Source organism: Phalaenopsis equestris, unplaced genomic scaffold, assembly GCF_001263595.1.
Source record: "Phalaenopsis equestris unplaced genomic scaffold, ASM126359v1 Scaffold000507, whole genome shotgun sequence".
Lineage (NCBI taxonomy): Eukaryota > Viridiplantae > Streptophyta > Magnoliopsida > Asparagales > Orchidaceae > Phalaenopsis > Phalaenopsis equestris.
The window spans coordinates 7,282-32,878 of record NW_018164947.1 but is presented as its reverse complement, the minus strand read 5'-3'; the positions used below and the strand labels follow the sequence as shown (position 1 = coordinate 32,878).

General features: G+C 35.4%; 2 protein-coding genes across 2 annotated transcripts in view; one reads left to right on the top strand and one right to left on the bottom strand.

Annotated features, from left to right (window-relative positions):
- The first annotated feature begins 1,852 nt into the window (after nucleotides 1–1,852).
- LOC110028302 lies at nucleotides 1,853–7,138 on the top strand. Its single transcript, XM_020730094.1, has 3 exons — nucleotides 1,853–2,099; nucleotides 2,157–2,451; nucleotides 6,436–7,138. The coding sequence occupies exons 1-3, from the start codon at nucleotides 2,000–2,002 to the stop codon at nucleotides 7,034–7,036; spliced, it is 996 nt and encodes a 331-aa protein (XP_020585753.1). The 5' UTR covers nucleotides 1,853–1,999; the 3' UTR covers nucleotides 7,037–7,138.
- A 9,036-nt stretch (nucleotides 7,139–16,174) lies between these two features.
- LOC110028250 overlaps nucleotides 16,175–25,597 on the bottom strand; it is a gene marked incomplete at its 5' end in the record, with an annotated part of 14,824 nt that continues 5,401 nt past the window's right edge. The window contains one exon of the mRNA XM_020730021.1: nucleotides 16,175–18,297. Within this exon, the coding sequence (XP_020585680.1) occupies nucleotides 16,486–18,297 (1,812 nt within the window). The remainder of the gene's footprint in view (nucleotides 18,298–25,597) is intronic.

Here is a 25,597-nt window from a genome sequence, read left to right as displayed (position 1 = left end):
TTATAAATTCAAAACCACTTGCATGCTCTTTAATACCGGAGCTCTATTTTCAAATTAGTGTGCTACTCATAACTTTTTTTATGGAGGCACAACACTTCTAACACTTCACCTCTTTAGAAAGAATTAGCAAGGGTTGCTCTTACATTCAAGCACAACTTCAAACACTATATTTGGGATTGTTATAAATCCTCCTTGCCTTTTGATCATTGGTGTAAGGGAAAATCAATTTGAATTGTCGGGCTCTTGCTATTTTACCTTATTCAGTAAATCAAACGACACTTTACTGAACACTATTATCATTAATGGATTTTGGCGTATTTCTTTGATTTTAAGACCAGTTAATACTTATTGCTTTAATTATAATACAAAAATAATCCTATTGGGTGAAAATGGTGTGGTTTTATGGAAGAGGGATACATTTTATCGTAAATATGAAAGTAATAATTTTTAAAAATCTATTGAAATTTGATTTAGCTATAGAAATTTGGTTCTAGAGGGACTCTCTTGAGCTCTTTACTCTTTTGTTGGATGGTCTCTGTTGGAGGCTTGAAAATTTCTAACAATTTAGAATCTCATGAATTGAAAGTTTTGAATTTGTGCAGCTTTGTAATGAATTTCTCGAATCACATACTCTTCCTTTTCTTATGTTTGTTAGCTTCGATGTGATTGATTGGGAATCTACTTCTCTGTAGAACTTTTTTTTCTGTTTCAACCTACTCAACAACAAGTTTTGATTGAATTTTGAATTTGTGCAAAATTTGTAATGAATTTTCTAGATCACATGCCCTTTAATTAATTATTATTTTTTTTTTTTTGTTACATTCTATTTGTTTGATTTGAAATCTATTTCTATATAGGCTTTCCTTCATGTTTCAACTTATTATGCAACAAGCTTTGAATGCCATCTTCTTTATTGACTAAGAAGCACTTGAAAGGCTTTCTTTTCTACTTCCATACTAATTCATATTATTTATGATAAGTGGAATGATATGATTCTTAAATATAAATCTACTTCCCTACTTTAAATTACAGTAAAGGTGAAAACAATAATTGCCCACAACATCAGTAGACAAAGCCTAAGAAATTCTTGGCAAAATGATGCTATCAATATAATGAAACATTGGTGAATGTGTCGACTGATTGAGCATAATTGATTCTTATACTTTCTTTTTTTTTTTGCATTTTTCCTTACTAGTATGGTTACTCATGACTTCGATGCAATTGGTTTTCTTATATGGCCTTCCAATTCACATTGGTTTACAATTTTGATCGTTGCTCTTTTGTAATCCTATTTTCTGCTAAAATTGTTCGGCTTCGGGCAATGTTGTGTTCTAATATGTCTAACCCTTCTAAATGACAATGTTAATCCAACCATTTGCGGTTGATGTTATCGTACCCATGATAACGCTCATTTTTGTTACCATCATGTCTCTCTGTCTTGCTCTGAGCCTATTTCTCAACTACATTGATAACTTTTATATGCTCAATGGGCAAACTTTATATTAACATTCAACATCTTTTTTAAATTACGACCATCCTAAACTCGCTCATAAGGTTTTGAGCGAAAGTTTTAAATCATTAAATTATTATACTTACAATTTATGGTTAAAATATTATATTTAATTATTTAGATGATTAGTATGTAAGAATTGGGGATTAACATAATTTTATACGTGTAATCAATATCTCTTAGAGAAATAAAATAATACTATCATCTTCACTTCACCATCTTAACAATAATAACAACAACAAATGCTTCCTATGCGAATAAAAAAAAAATCAAAATCCATATAAAACAAGCAATAAAAAAATTAAAAAAAATTCAAAATTATCCATCTAAAAAAAAGAACTGCCAAAGCAGAGCACCTTCCGGTCAGCGCCGTATCTCCGCTGCTTTGCACTGGCGGGCGCAAATCGAGCTCACCGCTCTCCTCCGCTTCCCTCTTCATCCATAAAAGATCACCGAATTCTTCTCCTACACTCTTTTCTCCACCTCGTGATGGCTCTTCTTCTAACCCTACCGGAGTTATTCTCTACTTCCGGCGTCATCAGATACACCCGCCGGAGAATCGTCGCCGACGGCCGCTGCTGCCGGCTTCCTTCAATTCCGCGGGGGCGCGGGAGAATCGTCGCCGACGGCCGCTGCTGCCGGCTTCCTAGAGTCGCGCGGCGCAGTTTGATCGCATATTGCAGGGTAGTCGATCGTGAGACGAGCATCGTTAGGGTTTCCGACCCAATCAAGAACGCCGGCTTCAACCCTATCTTATCGGTTCCGGTGCTTTGGGTGTCTTCCGCTTCGCCGCCGCCTCCTTCGCTGAGGCAGCAGCTGCAGGAGATGGATGGCGGTGACGATAAGAATGACTATTACGTGAACCTCGGCAACGCGATTCGAACGCTGAGGGAGGATTACCCGATTATTTTCTACAAGGAACCCGGCTTCAGTATCTATAGGTACATATTTCGGTTATCATTTTTTTGTTTGTGTATATTAGATGGCTTTGTATGGTGGAGGCCAGAGAAAGGTGGCTTCTTTTTGGGGATTAATTCGCTCTGTTTTTTTTTTCCCTACTTTTATGCTGTACAGAGATTGTTTATTTCATTAAGTAAGAGAAGTAAAATCAACGGCTGGAGCTTTGAAATACATAAGTCCCTGCAAACCATGAATTTTTGTGCTTTTGATGCAATCCTTTCCCCACAAGCATAAATGTTTTGCCTGTTGATTATTTTGTTTGAAGCCCATGCTTCTAGTTTCAGAGCATATGCTCTCTGCTTCTTATTAAAGCTTAAAAAATTGTACTTCATTAAATAGGAACACAAATTATACCAGATTACTATATTGAAATAAGCTTTTAATCAAATATGGAAAAAGTTCCAAAATTTTCTTCGTATTAGTTTATTTCTCTAAAGAATAATTTGTCTGCACAAAAGTTCTATATATTCAAATATTCAGCATTTTCTATTGGTTTTTAGTTACAAGTAACCTTCTACATGATTCCTCATTGTAAAACAAATCTGTTTTGATGTCCGTTTATTTATTTAATTCAATTAATATCATTGTTTCTTTATAAATCCATAGATGCATGCTAAACTTCAGTCTTTTCCATGGATGAAATTGATGGGATTTCTTATTTTTTCCATTTTCTTAAATTTCTTTTTTTCCCCATATTCTTAAGTTTTAATTTGTTTTCTTTATTTTAATCTAAAGATATTTGAATATTGCACGTTTATTAAACTTTATTTAATATTTAAAACCTTTCTCTGTTATTTAAATACTATAAAAATAATCAAATCTGTTTTTATGATATCACAAACTCACAGTTTGAACACAATTTGCAGTTTTACTTTCTGAAATATCAGATAATGTTGTGCTTTGCTAAACTTTTAGTTATTTCGATTGATAAACTGCCAATTTTTAGCTGTTTCTGCCATAACTTTAAAGCTTTAAATAGAGATCATGCACTGGACATGTTCTTACTTCATTTTCTCTATAAATTGAAATTTTTCTATGTAACTTTTTGTAAAGCAAACTGTATGATAACAATGTGATATAGTTTTTATTGTATGCATCAAGTTCAAATAAAAACTGCATTTTGAGAGGCACATCTTTGCTATTGAAGCTAAGTATTGAAGGGGATAAATTTCCATCCTAGTAGATTTCTTCCACTAAAACTTCATTTTAATTAAAAAAGGGGAATTTATACACATACCACACAATTCTAATGTATTCACGTATCTAACACCTAAACATTCATATTTACGTGCACACCACACAAATCTTTAATATCACAACAAAATTACCGCCATTACTACCTTCTTAGAAGTTAAATACACTTGTTCATGCATAGGTGTATGACACCATATTCTTATAATTGTAAATATTAAACTTTGGGTGTTAGATATGTAAATACATATGTGGCATGTAAGTAAATTTTCCTTTAGGAAAACAGGCAATCTCCACCAGTTAAATGAACATAGCATCCCGTTAGAGGTGAAGGCATCCATTTTTAAGGGGTCCATAACCGTTGAGGATAATATAAAATGATAAATGTCTTGTTGATTAGTAAGTATTATTCTTAGGATACAACAACAACAACAACAACAAGCCTTTATCTCACTAAGTGAGGTCAGCTACATTGACTGTCCTATTAACTGTCATATTTTCATTTAATTATAATAACTAAAGATCATTTTTTATACAATATGCCCAAATCTTTCTAGGTCTAACTCCGTCTTTCTTAACATAAGTCGAATCTAAAATATCTACTCTTCTAATTGGATCATCAGATGACCGACATTTAATGTGATGAAATCATCTAAGACGACTCTCTCTAATTTCATCCCCCATTGGAGCGACACCAACTCTATTCTTTTCTCATTTTTTCTCTAAGTGTCAAGCCACTCATCCACCCATGCATTCTCTTCTCGGCTACACTTAACTTTGTTTTATGCTTCTCTTTTAAAGGCCATCATTCAACGCCATAGAGCATTGCAGGTCTCAGCGCCAGCTTATAAAATTTTCCTTTCCGTCTAAGCGGTACTTTTCTATCACACAATAGGCCTAATGCATTCGCCCACTTCAACCAACCAACTTGAATTCTACTTATAACATTCCCATCCATATCACCATCACTTTGAACAATAAACTCGAGATATCTAAAGCATTTACACCTTTTTAATCATATGATCATTTATAATTACAACTATGCCACTAGCACCACTGCTAATAAAATTGCATTCCATGTATTCAGTTTTTAGTTCAACTCAAACGAAGGCTTTTAGTCTCCAATGTAGACCTCCATAATTTAAGCTTTTCCTGAACTATTTCTCGGGTTTTATCCACAAGAAGGATATCAGTAGCGAAATTATTCACCAAGGTACATCCTCCTGTAAATGTCCAGTGAGAACATCCATAACTAAAGCAAAATAGATATGGGATTAAAGCCGATCTTTGATGTAATCCAACTGAAATAGGAAAATATTGGGTCAATTCTTTTTCTGTTCGCACACAAGTAACAACTCATGTATAAATCTCAAGAAGATTGTTGCTTGGTGCCGCCTTGCAATATATATATATATTTTTTTATGCCAAAAGAAGCTATTTGGCCCACATTTTAAGGAGACCCAATAATTACGTTAATCGATTGACTACTAGTATGAGTTTGAGTTTATGGGTCTGTTTGGGGCAGTTGTAGCTTTTCAGCCTTACAGCTGCAGTTGCGCTGTCCCAGGAAGCTGCTGTGGGGAAGCTGCTGCGGGAAAGCCTATTTTGGGCACTTGCCCCTATTTTTATATTATCCTTTATTTATTACAAGTACAGAACTCGTCCTGTAATGCTGAAGATCCTAGTTACTCATTTTTAATTATGGGATTTCAACGAGAGCTAGGCGTTCCAAGTTTTGGTCTTGTATTTTGCTTTCTTGAGCCTATGTTGTGAGTTGTTTTTTCTTTTTGTTTTTTTTTTTTTTTTGCCTTCATCCTTTTTCTAGCCCTTCTCATTTTTTTCTGAATCAGTAATGTTCTTAGCATAACCAACAGACAAACCGGGATCCTTGAAGTCCCTTTAAATTATTTTGGATCAGATTTGAGAAGCCAATGAGACTATTTTAAACTAGACTTCGGTACTCAAGTGACTAAATTAGATGCATCATGTAGTTTAGGGCTAAATAGTCCAAGAATTATTTTGACTTTCTCTAATAAATGTCAAGGGTAGATTTGAAAATAAAACAAAATAAAAAATTAGGTTTAGCATGCATTCTTTTGCATGCTCAATTGAAATCCCTCTGCATTGCGATGCGCTGGATAATCTCAGTAAGTGTCAGTGATCATCGACAACTGAGAAGTATTTATAAATTATGACACTTGTTCTGTTCTTTAGTTGTTGTCAGCTCACCAATCCTATTACTCCAGAAAATATAGTATGTTAAAACTTAGATTTTGCCTGAACTTCAGAGAAACCTCCTGCAACTATGTTATGGTATGGATATGATTACTGCTATCAGATGTATATATCAAGCATATGTTTCAGATTTAATTAGTTGGGACATTTACGTACATACCACACAATTCTTATGTATTTACATATCTAACACCTAAACATTCATTTTTACATGCATAACATTCAATTTTTTAACATCACATAAAAAATATCACCATCACTATCTTTTTGAAAGTGAAATATAAATTTTATGCATAAGCTTATGACACCAGGGTGTTATGAATGTTAGATATGTAAATAAATAGAAACTGTGGTATGGATGTAAATTTCTCTAATTAGTTTTGGTTCACTCTCTGATAAAACATGCAAAAGGCTGATTTCCTTGTTTGTTAATAGACGGCATTTGTTGTAAATTATTATCTATGTTTGGTGCACCATGTTAATGTTCTAAAGCACGCATCACTAAACAGCATAAACTAGTGTAGTAAATTGCTTTGTAGGGATGATATTGTCTTCAAAGATCCTCTCAATACGTTTGTTGGAATCAATAATTACAAACAGATATTTTCGGCAATGCGATTCATCGGCCCGGTTTTATTCAAAGCTCTGTGGGTCGACATTGTGAGCGTTTGGCAACCAGTTGAGAATACGATCATGATTCGATGGACGGTTAATGGCATTCGTCGTGTGCCTTGGGAGAGTTGCGGTCGCTTCGACGGCATATCTGTGTACAAGCTTGACCGGAAAGGGAAGATTTTCGAGCACCAGGTGAATAACATTGCTCGTAATCCTCCAACGAGGTTCAAGATCATTGCGGTTGAGGAGCTTATTCAGTCACTTGGTTCCTCGTCCACACCAAGGCCTACTTTTTTCGAGACATATGTGAGTGATAAAATTTCTATGCCATTTCTGTTAGAATTTTTGTTTGTTGGGTATTATTTTGTTGTATGTTTGTTGTTTTATGATGTATATGAGAAGATGAGGAGCTGTGGTTTGCTTGAAAGCTACAAATTGTGTCAACATGTTAATAGGGCAGGTGACAAATTGTGTCAACATGTTAATAGGGCAGGTGAATTTTGTAAATTAGTTGCTCCAATGTAAATATTTTAATAAGACTGTGTATGTTGGGGTAATACATAGTTACTGGGCTCAATAGATGAACTCACTGGTGTCATTTTTTTTTTTTAAATAAAAGATTTATCTACATACCGCTCAATTTACATATCTAAAATCTAAACTTCATTTTTTACAAACTTATCGCTTTACCTATGCATGAAAATGTGTATTTCACTTTTTAAAAGTTAAAATGGTGGCATTTTAATGTGGTATGAAGATTTGGGTGGTATAAATGTAAAAAGCAAAGTTTACGTGTTAGATATGTAAATGCATGGGAATTGGGTAGTATGTATGTAAATCCATCCCCCTTTTTTTCTCTTTTTTTGCTTGAAATCTGGTTCAGTTTAGTGTTCATAAAATGTTAGCATGGATGACTAGTGGTTGATGCAAATTACATTAGAAGGTACTAGGAGAGAGACTTGATGAACCATCCTTTCAGTAAAAAATAGGAAGATATAAAGTTGGCATTGCTCTTGTGGATGTTAATATGGCATGTTGCTATTATTCGTTTAAATTTCTGAGAAACTGATTTATTTTTTGAAGTCTCTGATTTCTATCATTGTTGTGTTAATTTTATAAATTGGTTTTTTTGCGACAAAACTTGTAGATTAAATTGTAATTAATAAAATATTTGATTGTCTGTTATTGATAAAGTACATTAATATGTTGAAAGAGCATGTCATCTAGCAACTGAAACTTTGATATTTAAACTAGCGCCTAGGTGATTTTTTGGACTACCGAACTGATGCAGTTACGTGTGTCATGATCAGACCTTTGAGAATTTGATAGAAATAAATAATGGGTTGGGGTTTTATCATGAATTTTGATATATGAGTGAATTTGAAAAAAAGGAATGAGAGAGGGTGCTAGCTTTGTAAATAGAGAAGTTTTGAGTGTTGTGTGTGATTGCCCCCAAAAAAATATTTGTAAATAGAAACATTTTGAGTATGAGTATAAGAGGTGACAGAGCATATCTCCATTGATCTATTTCTTTAAGCTAGGCAGTCGGGGTAACCCTCCATCTCCACCGAAGATAGCTGGAATGATTCTAGCTAGGTGTATTTTGTCTGCCTGAACAGGTGCATCCACAGGCTCCTCCGATGGGGTTAGTTCCTCTACCAAGTTTTTGAGATGAGGACACTCCTTCGTATCGCGCCCATGGTCTGATGGTAGGCGCAGTATTTGTTCGGATTTCAAAGAGTCGGTACATTTTTCATTTTGAATGGCCTGGACTAGCTCGGCCATTGACATATTCAGGGGGTCGAACATTCCATTTCCCAGTAGACGTGCGGCCGCCCTTCAAATTGAGTTGTCCGCCGTTCAGGATGGTTACCTTTGACCCTTGTCGCCCAGATTGCCTCCCCTGTTATCACGGAAGCGAGGATTGTCAACTGGCCAAGTGTCTGGGGCTCGATTGCCCTTCGACTTCTTCCCGTCATCTCTGCCCTTTCGCTTCTGCGATCGACGGTCGGGCGACTTCGGTTTGGTTTCAGAGTCCATAAGATTATTCTCGGCGGTAGTGTGATTGTTAGCAAATTCCAAGACCTCCGTGAAATTTCTTGGTTTGAGTAGGTTCAGGTCGTACCTTAATCACTTGTTGCAGATTCCTTGCTTCAGGGCAGTCTGAGCGATTAGGGGCTCCAGTTTTTTACCTCTAATATTTCTTTCTGAAAGCGAGTGATGTTTAGCCCACAAGCTTTCATTCTCTCCCTGCTTGATCTGAAGCAGAGTTTTTGTATCCTTCCTCAGCTTCTGCACGTTAACAAAAAGCGCTAGGAAGACCTTTCGAAACTTGAAGAAGGATGGGATGATTTCATCTCGACAGACTGTTAAACCACCGAAGCGCGAACTTTTTCAGCGTGGTCAGAAAAAAGCCGACACTTCATGGCATCATTGATCCGCAGGACTCTGCCCAGTGACTCGAAAGAAGCTATATGGTAGGTCGGGTCACTCTTCTTTTTATAAGGATCGAAGTGAGGAATTCTCAGCTTCGCTAGGGGTACGGTTTCCAGAATTCTGTGGGTGAAAGCGTTTCCTGCAGCTAGTCGGGCAAGCGATCCCGCTCGGTCGGCCCGATGTTGGACTACCGGTGTAGATGTTGCGTTGTCTGCCAGTTGGGAATCCCCTGGCCCTTTGGTTGGTCGACCACCGGCCCGGCCGTTGGGCGTTGGCAGATTGTTGAGGGGAGCTTTTTGGGGGCGAGTTCCCCGAGATTCTTCCTCCAAGGGCGACAATTGGAGGCTCCACTGAGTCATGGTCGCTTGGAGAGCCTCGAACTGGTCCATTCTTTGCACTCGCATCGCCCAGACCTTCTCTTGTATGTCTTGACATACCTTCTCTCTGTTGAATTCCATGAATGTCATGTCTTTCTGTGAGGAGGCATATCCGCACTCACCACTCTAGCTTTTTGGGTGTTGAATCCCAAATTGTCTTTTGTAACACAAGTCCCGAGTGTTGGAGCTGAGCAAAGGAGAACGAGAACGAGAGAGAGAGAAAGTAGTGCAGATAGATGTCTATGGAGAGGAGCGTGGTAGGACTGCGATTGGCGGATTGGCGTGCTTCGGCTCGGTCGGACAAAGTGACTGACTATGTGATGGTCGCTTCTGCCGAGGTAGATCAGTCGGCTAGTCACGGTCAGTTGGCATTTTTAGGAAGCCTCGGCCGTTGGAGCCATAAAAAAGTCCGCGGGCTGGATCCATCAGTATTGATGGTCTATTGACTCAATCGGGCTGTTGGTCTTCAAATGACCGGTTCACATCAAGTTCCTTGAATTCAATGTTTTGATTGTTGAGCCACCATCCTTAGTCTTCTGATCGCATTGTGATTTGTGCGTACAAATTGGATTTACTGAACGCAGGATTTAAAAGCTACCATTTTTCTGTTTCTTAAGATTTAAGTTAAATCAAACTTAAATCAGTTACCATACAGCCTCTTAGTCCCATCTCAAAATTACCAATTGCCAGTGTCTTGCTTACAGGAGCTACCACACATAATCAGCCAGTTCTTCATGTTGAATTCCAACATGAAGAAAATTTTAAGAATCTACTAAATTTCATTGATCTACTGGATTCAAAGACATTACAGTAGCTACAACGTTTCAACATTTTGAATTCCAAACTTGTTCTTATACCTATCCCAACCAAAGTTTCGGCTATGGTTGTTGCTACACAACTTTATCCTGGTCTTGCTCTCCACCCTCATTTGGTTATATCATTTCAGTACCAAAGGTTAAACGAGCCAGATAGTTCTTTTGCAGTTAATAAGCTCTATCAACATGTACATCATTCACTTAACGGTCGTCGAGGCTGGGCAAACAGTCGATTCAGTTGAAAATTTCATCAATTCGATTAAAGCAAACCAAATAATAGACAACACAAAATCTACTAATTATGATATTGAACGGGATCAAATTGAACTTATATATAATTCAGTTACTCGGTTCAATTTTGGTTTTACCAAATTTTAACATCCTAGTGAAGATATGTGCATTTAGTCATTTCAGATTGATTGGTTGATTGATTGATTGACAGATTTGTTAAGCCATTGGTTGATAGATTTACTTTAACCATAACATAATTTAGTTTTTTTTAAGTAGCCGTGTATAAGTAGCCGAGTACAAATCATTTAGTTCGCTTACAACGATCAGCTAACCCATTTAACAAGGGGAGTAGATTTGCCTGAATAACTAAAGGATCGACTTAGTTTAAGAGGGCAACTCGCTCTAATGTCAAATTGCTCTGCACTGAGTTGTCACAAAAGCCAAGTAGGCCAACAAAGATGCGACCCGACCAGTGCATGGGGAACATACGTAAAGATGAGATGACAAACAGTGATTCATGGCGTCGAAGTGAGATCAAGATAAGAAGGGAAAAATCAAATATCGTTCGAGATGTGCTAAATGAGTATCTATTTTGTATTATATATTAGAACTTTAGCAAATTTATGTTAATAGACAATATATTTTTCCTCTTCTGAGCAAAATTACACATAAATTGGAATTCAACATATACTTGCATATTTTATAAACATGTGATCAGGACACATTAATTTCTCCTACATCAACCTCTGACTTAGTATAAAATACAACATAATTAATAATTTGTGCAGAAAAATTATTATTTGTGGGTATATTTGGAAATAAAGAAATTCCAATCTTATTTTTGCTTTTGAGTTTTATGGCTATTAAAATGACTTTTTTGCAGCACAAGTATGCCCAACTATTAGGAAAGATTCTCTATCATCACTGCAATGAAAGAATTTTTTTTAGATTGAATGATGAGTTATAAATTAATATATTATTTAAATTAGTGATTTAAAAAGATAACATTCTTCTCCAGCTATTAGGCCGCGAATCCTTTAATCATAATCTAATTATAAGATGATAAATTACTTTTTATGATAGAAAGTTTCACAATTTATGATAAATTCAGTAAAACATCCTATGCTTAAGAAGATTGGACATCCAAAAATCTCTTTTTTGAGACTCAGGGCCTATTTGTTTTGGCTTTTCGAACTAAGGTTGGGCGTTTTAGATCATACGACGTGTTCGCCACACCACCTTTTCTACAAATTTGTGGGAGTTTTCAGACGACCGCTTCCTATGGTTTAATTTCTTTCATTCTAAATTTAACCTTTTACGTGTACATCGCTTATTGCTTAATTCATCATTGGAATTAACTTCTTCTCTAATTCAGACGTATATATCTATTTATTTATATATCTCGCAATTAAAAATAAAGATCTTTAATATTTATTACATATATATAACACACTCACAAAAAATTAGATCAAAATTTATACAATATGAGCAAAGGAGTATTTCAAACATTTAATCACAGACAACATTTTCAAAAATGAATTTTTCAAACTAAACAACTACGTATGGAACATCAGTTTTTAAAGAACAGAGTTTCCACCGCAGCTTTTGTATTGAGATTTCCATACAACCAAACCCTTCCCAAATGCATCCTCAATCTGATTACATAAATGTAAATGCAAATGTGATGTTTTAAAAAAGCATGAAATTCTTACATTATTTTCCACCATCAAAAACCTCTTTAAAATTCTCTAAAAAAAAATAAACATTCATTTTCATATTCAACACAAATTAAAATAAATGCTTCACTTTCTAAACCACATTTTCAACCAAGCAACAATTCTTTTCTCTAATTGATGCTAAAATTTATATAAAAAACCTTCCAAAACTTCAAGCAACTTATAGTCATTTGCATGCAAAACCACCAACAATTCTTTTATGGAGCATTTGAACATTTCTTTTCTAGTTAATCATAAAGCAAAGTTGGGTCTTCAAAGCCTTCACTAGTAAATACTCTTCCTATTTGGCTTTTCAGGCATGAAGCTGAAATAGAGCTTTGGTGCTCTATATATATTGATTCTCATCAAAAGCATTCCTAACTATAATGAGTGAGAGTTTTTTTCTATAAGGATAAATGTGAATGAAGGGTAAAAAGGATGAGTTGTGGCACATTTTATATATTGGTAAAGATATGGTACTATGGGGAACACATCTGCATATATGATAGTTGTTAGAGATTAATTATTCATGTGTGAATTTCATTGCTGAAACATTTTGAGGCGGATATTAGACATGGACTTGCTTCATTCTATATTGGTTGTGATATCATTGATGATCAATATTATGTTTTTTTTTTTGAAGTGTGTTAAATTATTGAACTTTGTAATCTAACTTTATAAATTCATATTTTTGTTAAATAAGTACTTTTAAGCATGTTTTTTTTTGAAATACAAAAGACTGGTTTATATTTTATTAAAACTAAAATGTGCAAATATGTTATATAGGTGGGGGTCAATGTTGTTATTGTATTTATAATTTCATGATGCTTTTGTCATGGTAAAGTCTATTTATGGAGCTCCATAATTAATATGTTATACAGGTGGGGGTCAATGTTGTTATTGTATTTATAATTTTATGATGCTAGTGTCATAGTAAAGTCTATTTATGGAGCTCCATAATTAATATGACAAATCTTTCATGTAAGCACTCTAGAAAAATGTGTGTGCTGAGTGAAACACTTTGCTCAATATTATCCTGTTTGATTATTATGTTGTTAACATATGTGGGAAATGTTTTAATCTTCATCCTTCAATAATTGTGATAGTCAATAATATTCCTTGCAAAGGATTTCAACACCACATATTTTAACATTTATAATCAATCAATTTTCCTCTACAAATATTTGAATCAAGTATGATATGTCCACTTGACAACATCATAATGGTAAGCCAACACTGCTTTGTAAGAAACATTCAAGTCAGAAATAGGGACATACATGAAAGATGAACATTTTGCTTCCCTATAAGTGTTCCATTCAGTGCTTGCAGAGCAAATTCAGCATTGCTTCTTTGGACAAATTGTACAAAACCACATTGCTTCCCAGCCGGAACCTTTTACAGAAGCAACATCACCATGTTCAGAAAATACTGCTTCAGCTCATCTTCACTAACATTTGGGTCAAGTCATCCCACAAATATTGTTGTGATAGTTGAATCTCCTTCAGACCGGGAGCCGTGTGCTGATGCACAGCTATATCCTGATGCACCAGATAATTTTCTTGGATTTGCAACACAAATACGCATTGGCCTGCTTTAGCAATAAATACATCATCAGCTGCTTGATAAGAAAAAAAAAATCAATGAAACCATATCCTTCTGATTTTCTTGTTTGTTTATTGCGAATAACTTTAATGAAGATAACAGTTCTAACACAATCGTAGTGCTGTGAAACTGCGACAATAATTTGTTGCAGTAATTTTTGCTATAGTGCTATAATAATTATTGAAATATTTTTTCTATTTCTAAAAATAATGGTTATTAAGATTCTTAATATTTTCTAATTAATTAAGTATTAATTGACCTAAAGGAATATTAAAATTTGACCATATTTAAATTCATACATGTAGTGATAAATATATAACAATTATTCAGTAGCATATAAATAATAAGTGGATCCAAAGATTAACTTATTATTTAACATGATTTATTATTAATGTTTGATCACTACACCAAGAATACAACTTACAAATTGATATTTATGTCCAAAGACTAAATAGTAAGGTTGTGTATAGAATTATTATGAAGGGATTAACCATTATTTTAAATCTTGTTTATATTTTTTTAATGGACCCTAATGTGAATTTGTGATTTTATTCTATGCACAATTACTGTATCTAAAAACTAAAAATATGTAAATGTTAACTTCATTCCTATGTTAAATGGAAAATTAATGTGTATTAATCACTATCGGTTGTCTTCCTCTAGGCATTGCACTAAGGATTGAACGTCCCACTACTACTTATCACAGTTCCACTAAGGATAAAAAGAAACTTGAGAAATGTGATCATTCGAATCGTATGAGTCTCATGATCGTTAAGTGAGGCATTCCAGAAATATTTAGGAATACTGTGTTTGATAAGGTTGATACGGTCAAACGTTTCCTTGAGACTATTGAGAAATGCTTTGCTAAGAATGACAAAGCTTAAACAAGCATGCTTTTAGCGAGCTTGATTTCAATGATGTAATAAAATAAAGGAAACAAAAAAGAGTGCATCATGAAGAAGTCTCATGTTGCTTCAAAACTAAAGATACTAGAGTAAGATATTCTGAGGATCTTTTAGTACATCTAGTTTTGATTGTTCTTCCCGCACAATTCAGTCAATTTAAGTTCATGCACAACCAACAAGATGATAAACGTACTTTCAATGAGCTCATTTCTCAATGTGTGCAAGAGAAAGAAAGGCTAAAGCAAGAAAAGACTGAAAGTTCTAATTTGAATAACACATTTAGGAATAATAAAGAGAAAAGACAGAAGAACAATGAAGTTGCTAAAAGTCCATCACAAAAGAAACAAAATGAAGAAGAAACTAAAAAATCTGCTTGTTTCTTTTGTGGTAAGTCCGGACATAAAAAGAAGTCTTGTACCAAATATCATACTTGACAAACAGAGAAAGATACACTTCTTAATTTATTTTTTTCTAACACTTGGTGGATCAATTCAGGAGCCACTACTCAATAAGTATATGCCTTAGCGTCTATGCATAGAATCTCATAGACACTAAAAGCTGGGTCAGGTATAGAAAACTCTGTATAGGCACTAAGGCTAAACTCTGGATCAATTAGTTTCTGACCCAGCTCTCATACCATGTAAAAAATCGTACTTTTTTTATTTCTCTACAATGACATTATAACTTTTCTGCTTAAATGATAAGAAACGGCTAGAGTAAGACTAATTACAACAATTACAGAAAGAATTGCAGCATATTGCCAAGGTGGTTAATCACATGCTTGGCGACATTTACATCCTGATGGAGGTGCAGAAGCCATGTATTAACTGTCAAGGCGGTGCCAGGCAAAGCTGGTGGGTCAAATGTGTTATTTTTCAAAACTTCTACAGTTTCTAGTTTTATTATGTAATTTCGTTTCGTCATGCAACTAAGATGTAAGAAATGCAATTGCTTCTTAAGTATGGTATTTGTTTTTGAAGCGGTTGGGTGCTACAAGTTTGGAATGATAATACATCAAGGCCTTCAACGCTTATCCTATATTTTGTTTATTGCTGGATAAGTGTTTTGTTTCATGCAAAAACACATGCTTTACTTACATTTTCAGAGTGTGCAAACTCTGAATGTGTCTTCCCCATCTGTGGGTGACAATTGTTTCCCCCAAATTCAATTAACATATTTGTTTCTAAGAAGATCCAGTTGAAATAAGAGATTACACCACTTCTTTGCTTTGGTAATGAATTCACAAATCAATGCATAAGTCAATTTAAGCTACTTAAATTCACAACTTTCATATTTAAATGAGAATAAATTAAAGATTTTAAAATCTAAAAATATATTCAAATAATTTGAAATTAAATAAATAAGTTATTGGTAAATCATTTAGAAGATAGCACTTCAGCAATCTAAAAGACTGACAATAGTCCAATTAAAACAAAAAAGAGAAATGAATTACTTCCATCACCCATTGCTTAATAAAATATATAAGTGCTTGTAATGACTACTAATATGACCAAAGAAAAAAAAAAAAAACAGTAAAATTTTACTAGCAGCAGATATAAATATAAATCTATTAAGAGAAAACTGACAAAGTTCCCTACTATACATTTAAATCTACAGAAAAGCTAAAAGAACCCATAGACCATAGTCCTACCCTCCTTATTCTTTTAACAAAAGGGGTAGGGTCAACAGAACATCAAACACAATAACAGATGAAAAAACATGGTTTCCTCACCTGCTACACGCATCCAATTAAGAAAAACTAGCTGAAATTAGGGGGGAAAAGAAAACTACAAAACTAAGCAAACTAATCACAGAAGACCCCATCCAAACAAGAAAAATAATTGGTTTTCTTTTACAAATTTCCATGATTCATGGTGTACAATGAAACTTCATTCAATCTTGAAGTGCTGCACCCGCGCCATGGCTTGCGAAATGATCGGCTATAGAACCACCTGCAAGCAAAGCCATAAGACTCCCTCCATGAACCCTACCTTCTGGAAGAGAAGCTGCTCCAGCCTTTAGAGAAGTTACGGGATCCAGTTTACTCCAGCTCAGAACACTGCTTCCCTCTTCAACAGCAATTCCCTTCATCTTATCAGCTTTGGTAGCTAATGCTTTATCAGCACTGAGAATTGCAATGGTCTCTCCACCATGAACCTGGTGGTCCTGCACTAAGGCCAGGTGAGAAGCACAAAGGCCAAGCTTTCCCCTAGCAAATCTATCACACCGAGACCCTCCACCACCCATATCCGACCCAGCTTCGCCCCACAAACACCTTTTCCCACCTCCATGTGCCTTGCAGAAATTTGTGCTTCCCTGTGCACTCTTCCCGCATCCCTCAGACTGGCATCGCCTCCCCCCACCGTGACGAACACAGTAATCCGTTCGACCTCTTGCGCTCTTCGTACACTCCGGCGCAGCGCACCTCTTACCGCCACCATGAGCTACGCAGAAATGCGTTCCGCCATGAACGCTCTTAGTGCACACACCGCCACCGTGAAACAAGCATCGCTTACCTCCACCATGCCCTTTACAGAAGGGAGTGCTTCCCTCTGCACCTTTGCTGCAGTTGGGAAAAGAACACCGCTTTCCCCCACCATGAGCTTTGCAGTACATCGTGCTCCCCTGCGCGCCTTTTGTGCATTCTAGGAACTGGCAACGTTTGCCTCCACCGTGGGCGATGCATAAGCCTGATTGGCCTTCCGCACTCTTCGTGCAGTTTTCCTTCTGGCATCTCTTGCCGCCACCATGCCTGATGCATAATCCAGATTTTCCTCTTGCAGCACGCATGCAACCATTATTGCAGCATCGGCGACCACCGCCATGTGCGATGCAAAGATCGGTGCGACCTTCAGCACTTTTCGTGCAGCCGAGAAACTCGCAGCGACGGCCGCCTCCATGAGCCTTACAATATATGGTCCGTCCTTCAGCTCCTTTGTGACAACCAGCTTTCTGGCATCTTCGACCTCCGCCATGGCCAATGCAGAGTCCAGAAGCACCCCTGGCTCCTTTCAGACAACCAGGAAAATGACAATTTTTTGTGCTGCTGCTGCTTCGATTTTTCTTTTCGATGTTCGCTGAAGCACACTCAACTGGGGTTTTTGGTGCCTCAGGGAAAATCAATAACAGGTTTGAATTTGGAACTCTGATGGGCATTGTTGATACCGCGTTGTAACTGTATGGAATTCGACGGCTGTCATTTTTCCAGCACGAAGAAATGGCTCCATCATCAATAGCTGGCTCAGGAAAATTGACAGTTGAAGCCTCTAGGCTAATTAGATGTTTTGCAGGGGCTTCATGCTCGCTTGTGATAGATGACGCAGATGCTCCAACAGATAAACTCAACTGAAGATCGATAACAAGATTTGTGGATACTGGATTTGAAGTGGTGACACAAGGGACCTTGGGTAAATTTTTATTTTCAGAATTTAGTTTCAGTTCGAAATTTAGATCGAGATCCATGGAACATTCTTCATCAGCCACATGAGCTGATGAGGATGTGCAAATAGTTCCTGAGCTCCTTTTACTGCTTTCCGAGGAGCTTGTTGAACAAGGTAAAGCTAAGGCGAGGGGACAATGCCCAGGATCCCGACTTCCATTAATGGCCTCCCATTTCCTCTTTGTTTGTTTCAAGTTGAATCCATGTGCAGTGGAGGTGCCAGCTGAAACGAGCCGTAGTGTGGTGTCTGCTTGAGAATCCAGCCTCTGATTAAAAATTGATCCAATTGATTAAAAAAGTTTATAGATGCATGAGATTCAAATGCATTGATCTGTTAATTCATTACCATAGCAAAGAAGTGGTGAAATCTCTTCTTTCAACCGGATTTTTCTTAGAAACAATTAAGTCAATTGAATTTGGGAAAAAATTTGTCACCCACAGATGGGGAAGACACATTCAGAGTGTTTGCAATTTTGCATCCTCCACCCAAAAAAAAAAAGTTGATTTATGATGAAGAAATCGAAAATAATTAAAGCAGCTCCAAGAAAAGAACAAATTAATGGCTTCAAGTGTGTAGAAGGTACTGAATTCATGGAAAAAACAAAAAACCCAAAATAAGCCAATGTTTAAAATCAATGGCTAGAGTTGGCACATTCTAAAAATTCAAGAAAAGCACATGTTTTTGCATGAAACAAACACTTGTGCAGCAAGAAATAATTAAAGAATAGTCACGAAATGCAAAAAAAAAAAAAAAAAGAAAAAGAAAATTGCATAGAGACTGATCAAATTAAAAAAAAAAAACTTCTGAATATAGCATGAGCGTTGAACGCCCTAATGTATCATTCCAAACTTGTACCACCAAACCACTTCAACAACAGATAGCATACTTAAAGAGCAATTGCATTGCTTGCATCTTAGCTGCATGACGAAACCACATTACATAATAAAAACTTGCAATTGGAAACTTACTATATGCATTAAAGGGAAGATCAGGACATGTACGACTACTCTATGAAATCTGCATAAGTTTTGAAAAAAATAACACATTTGGCCCACCAGCTTTGCCCAACATGACCTTGGCAATCGGTAACTTCCATCGGATGTAAATGTCGCCAAGCATCTAATTAACCATCTTGGAAATACGCCGCTACCCTTTCTATAGAATTCTGAGTTTCCTATTTCAGCTCCATTCACTCCTTATTTCATATTTCTTTCCTTTTGGGTTATGTTTTCTTTGATAAATTGGAATTATGTTGTAATTAGTCTTGCCCTAATCATTCCTTATTATATAAACAGAAGAGCTATAATTTCATTATTGAGAAATAAGAAAATAAGATTTTCTCCATCTTTTTACACTTTTATATTTTCATGGTATCTGAACCACAATTCTCAATTTTCCATATCAACCTCTCAGGAAGTATATAACTTCCACATTCTTCCCCTAAGAATTTTTTTGTTCGAACCATTTTGATGGTTGAACACAAAATGGCTTTTGGAGATTCACCATTGGTGCCTCTCTCTTGCCTTTGGAAAGATTCACCATTGGTGCCGCATCTTGCCATTAATCATGATCTCGTACAATACTAATATCCAAGGAGTTGATCATCCGATTGCTCACAAAAGGATAATTTAGAATGTCTTAATGTCCAAAAGGGAAATCCATAATCTTAAATAGTAGACTCTAAGCCTTCGATGATATGATAGGGGATGCCTCCTTATTTCAAACCTTTCATTCGTGTCGAAAAAGAATACAATTAAAATTGCAAAGGAATCTACATTATAGCATAGGTAACCATTATCAGGGCTATTAATTTTACATCATAGCATAGGAAACCGGTATTAGGGCTATTAATTTTACTAGCTCATTGGTTTTTAACTAAATTTTCTTCGTTCCTATGCTATCATGTAATTTATTAGAAATCAACAAAATTACGAAAAATATGAATTATATTAATTTTCTTTCTAGACATTGTGAATTCCATAATAGGCACTCAGGAAAAATAAGTAGCAAGGTGGAAGAAGATGTTGGTAATTACATTTTAGATAATAAAGAGAGTCCTACAAGGCAAGTAAAAAATGTTCAATATCTATCTTCTTCTATTGAAAGCACAATCATGTTGTTGCACTTTCAGCTTGATCATTCAAATCATATATACCGAAAAAACCGTTTCCTTCTTTTTTTATCAACATAAATCCGAAGGTGTTCAAGTGTGAAACTTATCTACTATCCAAAACATTCAAACTTCTTATCCTAGTCATCCTTATAAAGTCTTACAACCCTTTGCACCAATTCATTGTGAATTATGGGGCTATCTTGGGTGAATAATATGTCAGGTACAAGATGATTATATTATTCATTGTTGACCACATTAAAGCCACTTAGATCTTTCTAATGATGGATAAATTTGAAACCAATTCCATTTTGCAAAAATTTCACTCCTTTACAGGGACCCAATTCCAAACATAAATTGAAAGAAATTCTTTTAGACCAACAGAAAGAAAGAATATTTTCGTTTGATTTTTGCAAAATAAATCCTCCAACAAGGAATTGTTCACCAAATTACTTGCATTCAAACTCCTCAACCAAATAGGATAGCCCAAGGAAAAATAGATATGTTTTGGAGGTTGCTCAATCAATTATGGTCACCAGCAAAGCTGCTTCATATCTCAATTATTGAATACCATTACGACTTCTAAAATTAAAAAAAAATTTAGCAAACCCTCACCCATGCTTATCTGATAAATAGACTCATTTCCACTATTTCTATCAAAGTGTTCGCCTACTTTGCTTTTGTACACCTTCCTCATAAAAATAATAAATTAGACCAAAAATGCATTAAATGCTTTTTAATTAGTTATTCCTCATCTTCAAGGATACAAATATTATTCTGCCATTACTAAAAAATTATACACCACCAGGAAATAACCTTCTTTAAAAATCAATCCATCTTCGATAAATCTCACATTCAAGAGGGGAACATCAACTCTGTGAATATGAATTTTGTAATAATAATATCAATCTCAACTTGTTCATATTACAACATATACCTCTTCCAAACCTATTTGAATCACAGCCATTGAAACTCAACACTTTGAAAATCACATATAAGGACCAAGGTACAAAAAGGCTATCAATTCGTGATGACAAAAAATTCAACTGCAAGATACAACAAGCCTTTATCTCACTAAGTGGGGTAGACTACATAAATCTTTTTTCTCCATTGTGTCCCATTGAGTGTCATATTTTCATTTAATTCTAACAGATTAAGATGATTTTTTTTACAATATGCCTAAGTTTTTTTATGTATACCTTTGCTTTCTTAATATAAGTCGAATCTAAAACATCTACTCTTCTAACTGGATCATCAGATGGTCGACAGTTAATGTGACCAAACCATCTAAGACGTTAATGTGACCAAAGTGACCAAACCATCTAAGACGACTCTCCAGGCTAAAGCTACACCAACCCTATCACGGATAAAATCATTTCATACTTTGTCTCAAAGTGTCAAGGCACTCATCCACCAAAGCATTCTCATCTAAGCAACACTTAACCTTATTTTATGGTTCTCTTTTAAAGACCAATATTTTGTGTCATACAGTTGTAGGTCTCACCATCATCTTATAAAATTTTCCTTTCAATCTAAGTGGTACTTTTTTATCACACAATAGTCCTGATGCATTCCTCCACATCAACCAACCAACTTGATTTTTATTAATACATCCCCATCTATTCACCATCACTTTGAACAATAGACCCGAGATATTCACCTTTTAATGATTTGATCACCTATAGTTACAACTCGGCCACAGAGCTACTACTACTAAAATTACATTCAATGTATTCAGTTTTAGATCTACTCAAACGAAGGCCTTTAGACTCTAACGTAGACCTCCATAATTCAATTGCAAGATAAAACAAAATATTTCTACCATGGAAAAGCAAGAAAGAAAGTGGTTGTTGCACAATTATAGAAACTTTTAGTTACATGAAAAAGCGAGAAATAATTTGTTGTTGTTGGGTAGTGTAATGGGCAAATTCAAAGTTAACCCATGAAATTTATGAAGATATGCGGTTTGTACATCTTAAAGATTTAAAAATTCCCAGAAAAGGATAAATTATAATGAGATGTGACAATTAAGCTACCATAAGCATTTGCTAAAAATCTCGTCCACCATGATATGACTAAGCATGTAGAGATTAATAGACACTTTATAAAGGAATTAAACATAAAAGTATCCAAATTAGTTATGCTCCAACAAAATAACAAACTTTTGACATTTTTACTAAAGCCTCCAACAAAATAACAAACTCTTGACATTTTTACTAAAGCCCTTAATCAATTACAATTTGACAGTCATATTTCAGGTTTGGAATAATCAATATATATTCCTCATCATGAGGGAGAAAGTAAAAATTCTAAAAAATAGAGCATCAAATTCTGCATTCAATTTCACCAATCAAGCCTCTGTCCCCTAATAGTGGCCCACCAACCTGCCTAGTGCCACTTTAGCAATTTGAAACTCATGCACCTCCTCCATCGGGTATAAATGCCCCCAACCATGGTGAAATTGAATGCCACCTCGACAATCCACTGCTCCCGCTCCTCCCATTTCGCGAATTGGCACAAACGTCTGCCGCGAAGCGAAGCTTCGGTTCGCCCCGCTCACCTGTTTCCGCTCCACTGTCGCGAGAGGTAGCGATATTCACGAAACGTCGCCAACCTCCCTTCCTGTTCGCAATAAAAGGCATCGCAGCAGCTCTCCTTCGATTTTAGGACAAGTTACGATTTTGAGTTCTTCGGGTTTCCTTAGGATAGAAGAAGAGCTCTTTGAGTTTTCTTGGGATAGAAAAAAGGAAAGTGCAGGTAGTTCCTTGCGGCAGAAGGAAGGAGAAGGAAGAAGAAGAAGATTGTTTTCCCCAGGCTTCTTCTTGGTGACTTGTGGCAGAAGAGAAATTGAATTTATTTCTCTTGTAAATTTAGGTGTATCTCGGTGTAAAGCTTCTTCGGTGTATCTCGGTATAGAGAGAGAAGAACAGAGAAAGAAGAAGAGAGAGCAACGAAGTGAGAGATTCTTCCTGTAAGTCGAGGTGATTGACTGATGCAAATTCCTCAAGTAGTAAAATCCTCTACAACTCCGTGGACGTAAGCAATTTGCCGAACCACGTAAATCTGTGTGTTCCGCTGTGGTGTTACTGTTTTCTGGTGTGAATTTTTTCTCGTTCTATTTTTCGCTTCGTTGATCGTTCTCCTGTTTGATTTATATATGTACCACATCAACACAAATCCTTCATAGACATATCCTGAATAACAATTTACTAGAGCATACATGGTCCTTAATTTGTCCCTAACTCCAAGCCTTATGTCTCTAGCTTTGGTAAAGGGCAGCCCGTAACCACCATTGATGTCGTGCACGATCATGAACAACTACCTTTGAACGCCACTCTAGCTAACCTTGTCCACCACCTTTAGTTGTTGTGCATTTCATTCTACAAGTGAATCTCCTTCCATTATTCTCTCTCACTGAGATTTTTAATAAAAGAATTTTGTGTTTTGGTTGTCATGTTCAATATTTGCATATAAAAAAAGATCATTAATTTTTTCATACCTCAAAAATCATGCTTTTTATGATTATTGTAATTATTATATGAATATTTTAATAGAATTCTTAAGATGATTTATAGTTGCATTCACGCAATCAATGAAGATTACAACTTAAAAGATAATATTGATGCTAATGATTATTTTTACGATTGATGATTATGATTTTTTACTTGATTAGTTCAATTTTTTATAAAAATATTATGGTTAACAAAAATTATAATATTTTAAATTTTAAGTGATTGAAGTATTAAGCAATTGAATTTAAGCATTACTTTTATTATTTCTATTATTATAATGATTTATTTATCAATTTAGTAGTCTTTCATATTTACTCATAATTTTTTAATATTTTGCATCATACTTAAAATATTATCTATTGTGTCAGAAGTTGTAGCTCCACGAAGACCTTTATATCATGATGTGCTCTGCAACCTCCGGGGAAACATCTTCGCTTTATATTATCACCCAATGGTCAGGTACTTGTCCTCTTCTAGATTAATGATCAAGAACTTTTGGCCTCAAGTGTTTGAAGTTAACGCTTTAAGGTTCCTTGTTTAACCTTACTTAATACACTAAGGTGGTTAACTTGCCTTTTACCAACATTGGTGGGAAAACAAATGTGGAATGGACAAGATCATCCTAGACCAAGTCTAGCAAGGTATAAGATTTCAATCCTCCTTTGAAGATATTTTGTCTACCCAACACATGCTTGAGAAATTTGTTTGAGTGAACCATTGCTAATTCCTTGTTATACAGAATGATACTTTCTCAGTGAGTCATGAGTAGGGGTAGTTATATAACCACCACCTCCTCTGGCTCCCACCCTATAGGGTTACACAGATAGTTACACATTCATGCATCTTGATGTCACATATTTATGCTTGAGGTTACACAATCAAAGACTGTACAAAGTTAACTGATTTAAAGCTCTAAAGAAAAAAATCTTCCAATTATAGAAGATCTTCAACCTCTCACGACATGTATATATTATTGTCTCCTACTCTTTTTCTCACAATCAATTTTTTTAACATCACCAAGTCTTAGACGACAACCCTTTCTTTACTCAACATCGTGCAATAAGGAGAAGGTTATCCATCTTTATAGATTACCCTTGAGTTTTTATAACAAAAACCTTTTGGACTTATTTTATTGAAGAAGAACTAAACTACTTATATTTGGGAGATTAGAAAACCCTTCCTAGTAGGCATTATGCCATCATCAACATATATAGATTCAAAGAGGTTGTTGCCGGGATTGATTGCTAAAACTTCACAGTGAGGAGATTATGTCACTAATACCACTCACCAATTTAAAAACTCGGCACATCATTTTTCAGACCTTATGCATGTTCATGCATTGAGAAATCCATCATTTATATGGGTTGCAGGGTGGAATCTAATAGCCCACAATCCAACATGCTACCATATGAGTAGCTGAAAAAGTTAGCTAATTGCCTCATATGGGCTCCATTTTGGGAGCCACTTCCGAATTGTCAAATTACAAGTTTTAGCTCTTTGGTCTATCTCCACATAACTTTTCCCACAAGGACTTGAACTAGATTGCCAATATTTAATGTATTAAGCACTTAAAAATTTATTTGGAAACTTTGCAATCAATAATATAATAAAAAGTTCGCAAAGCAACCCTTATTTATGTGGTCCATTTCAATTATATTTCTAGCAATGTCTTATGTGTTGTTGTATGACATGTTGTAAGCAGAACCCCTCTAGAATGCTAGGATAGAGGTCGAGCGGTTCCGAATTCTAAATATTTATTGCTTTTCTCCTTTCACCCAGTGCATGCCTTAAACAACTTTAATCATAATTAGCAAGAGATTTATTATGTCTCATATGTAAATTGTTCTATGATGACTTGGGTGCTTCACAATAAAATCTTCTACTCTAAAATATAATCAACTAAAATTAACCTAATATTTTGGAATTATATGTATATATATATA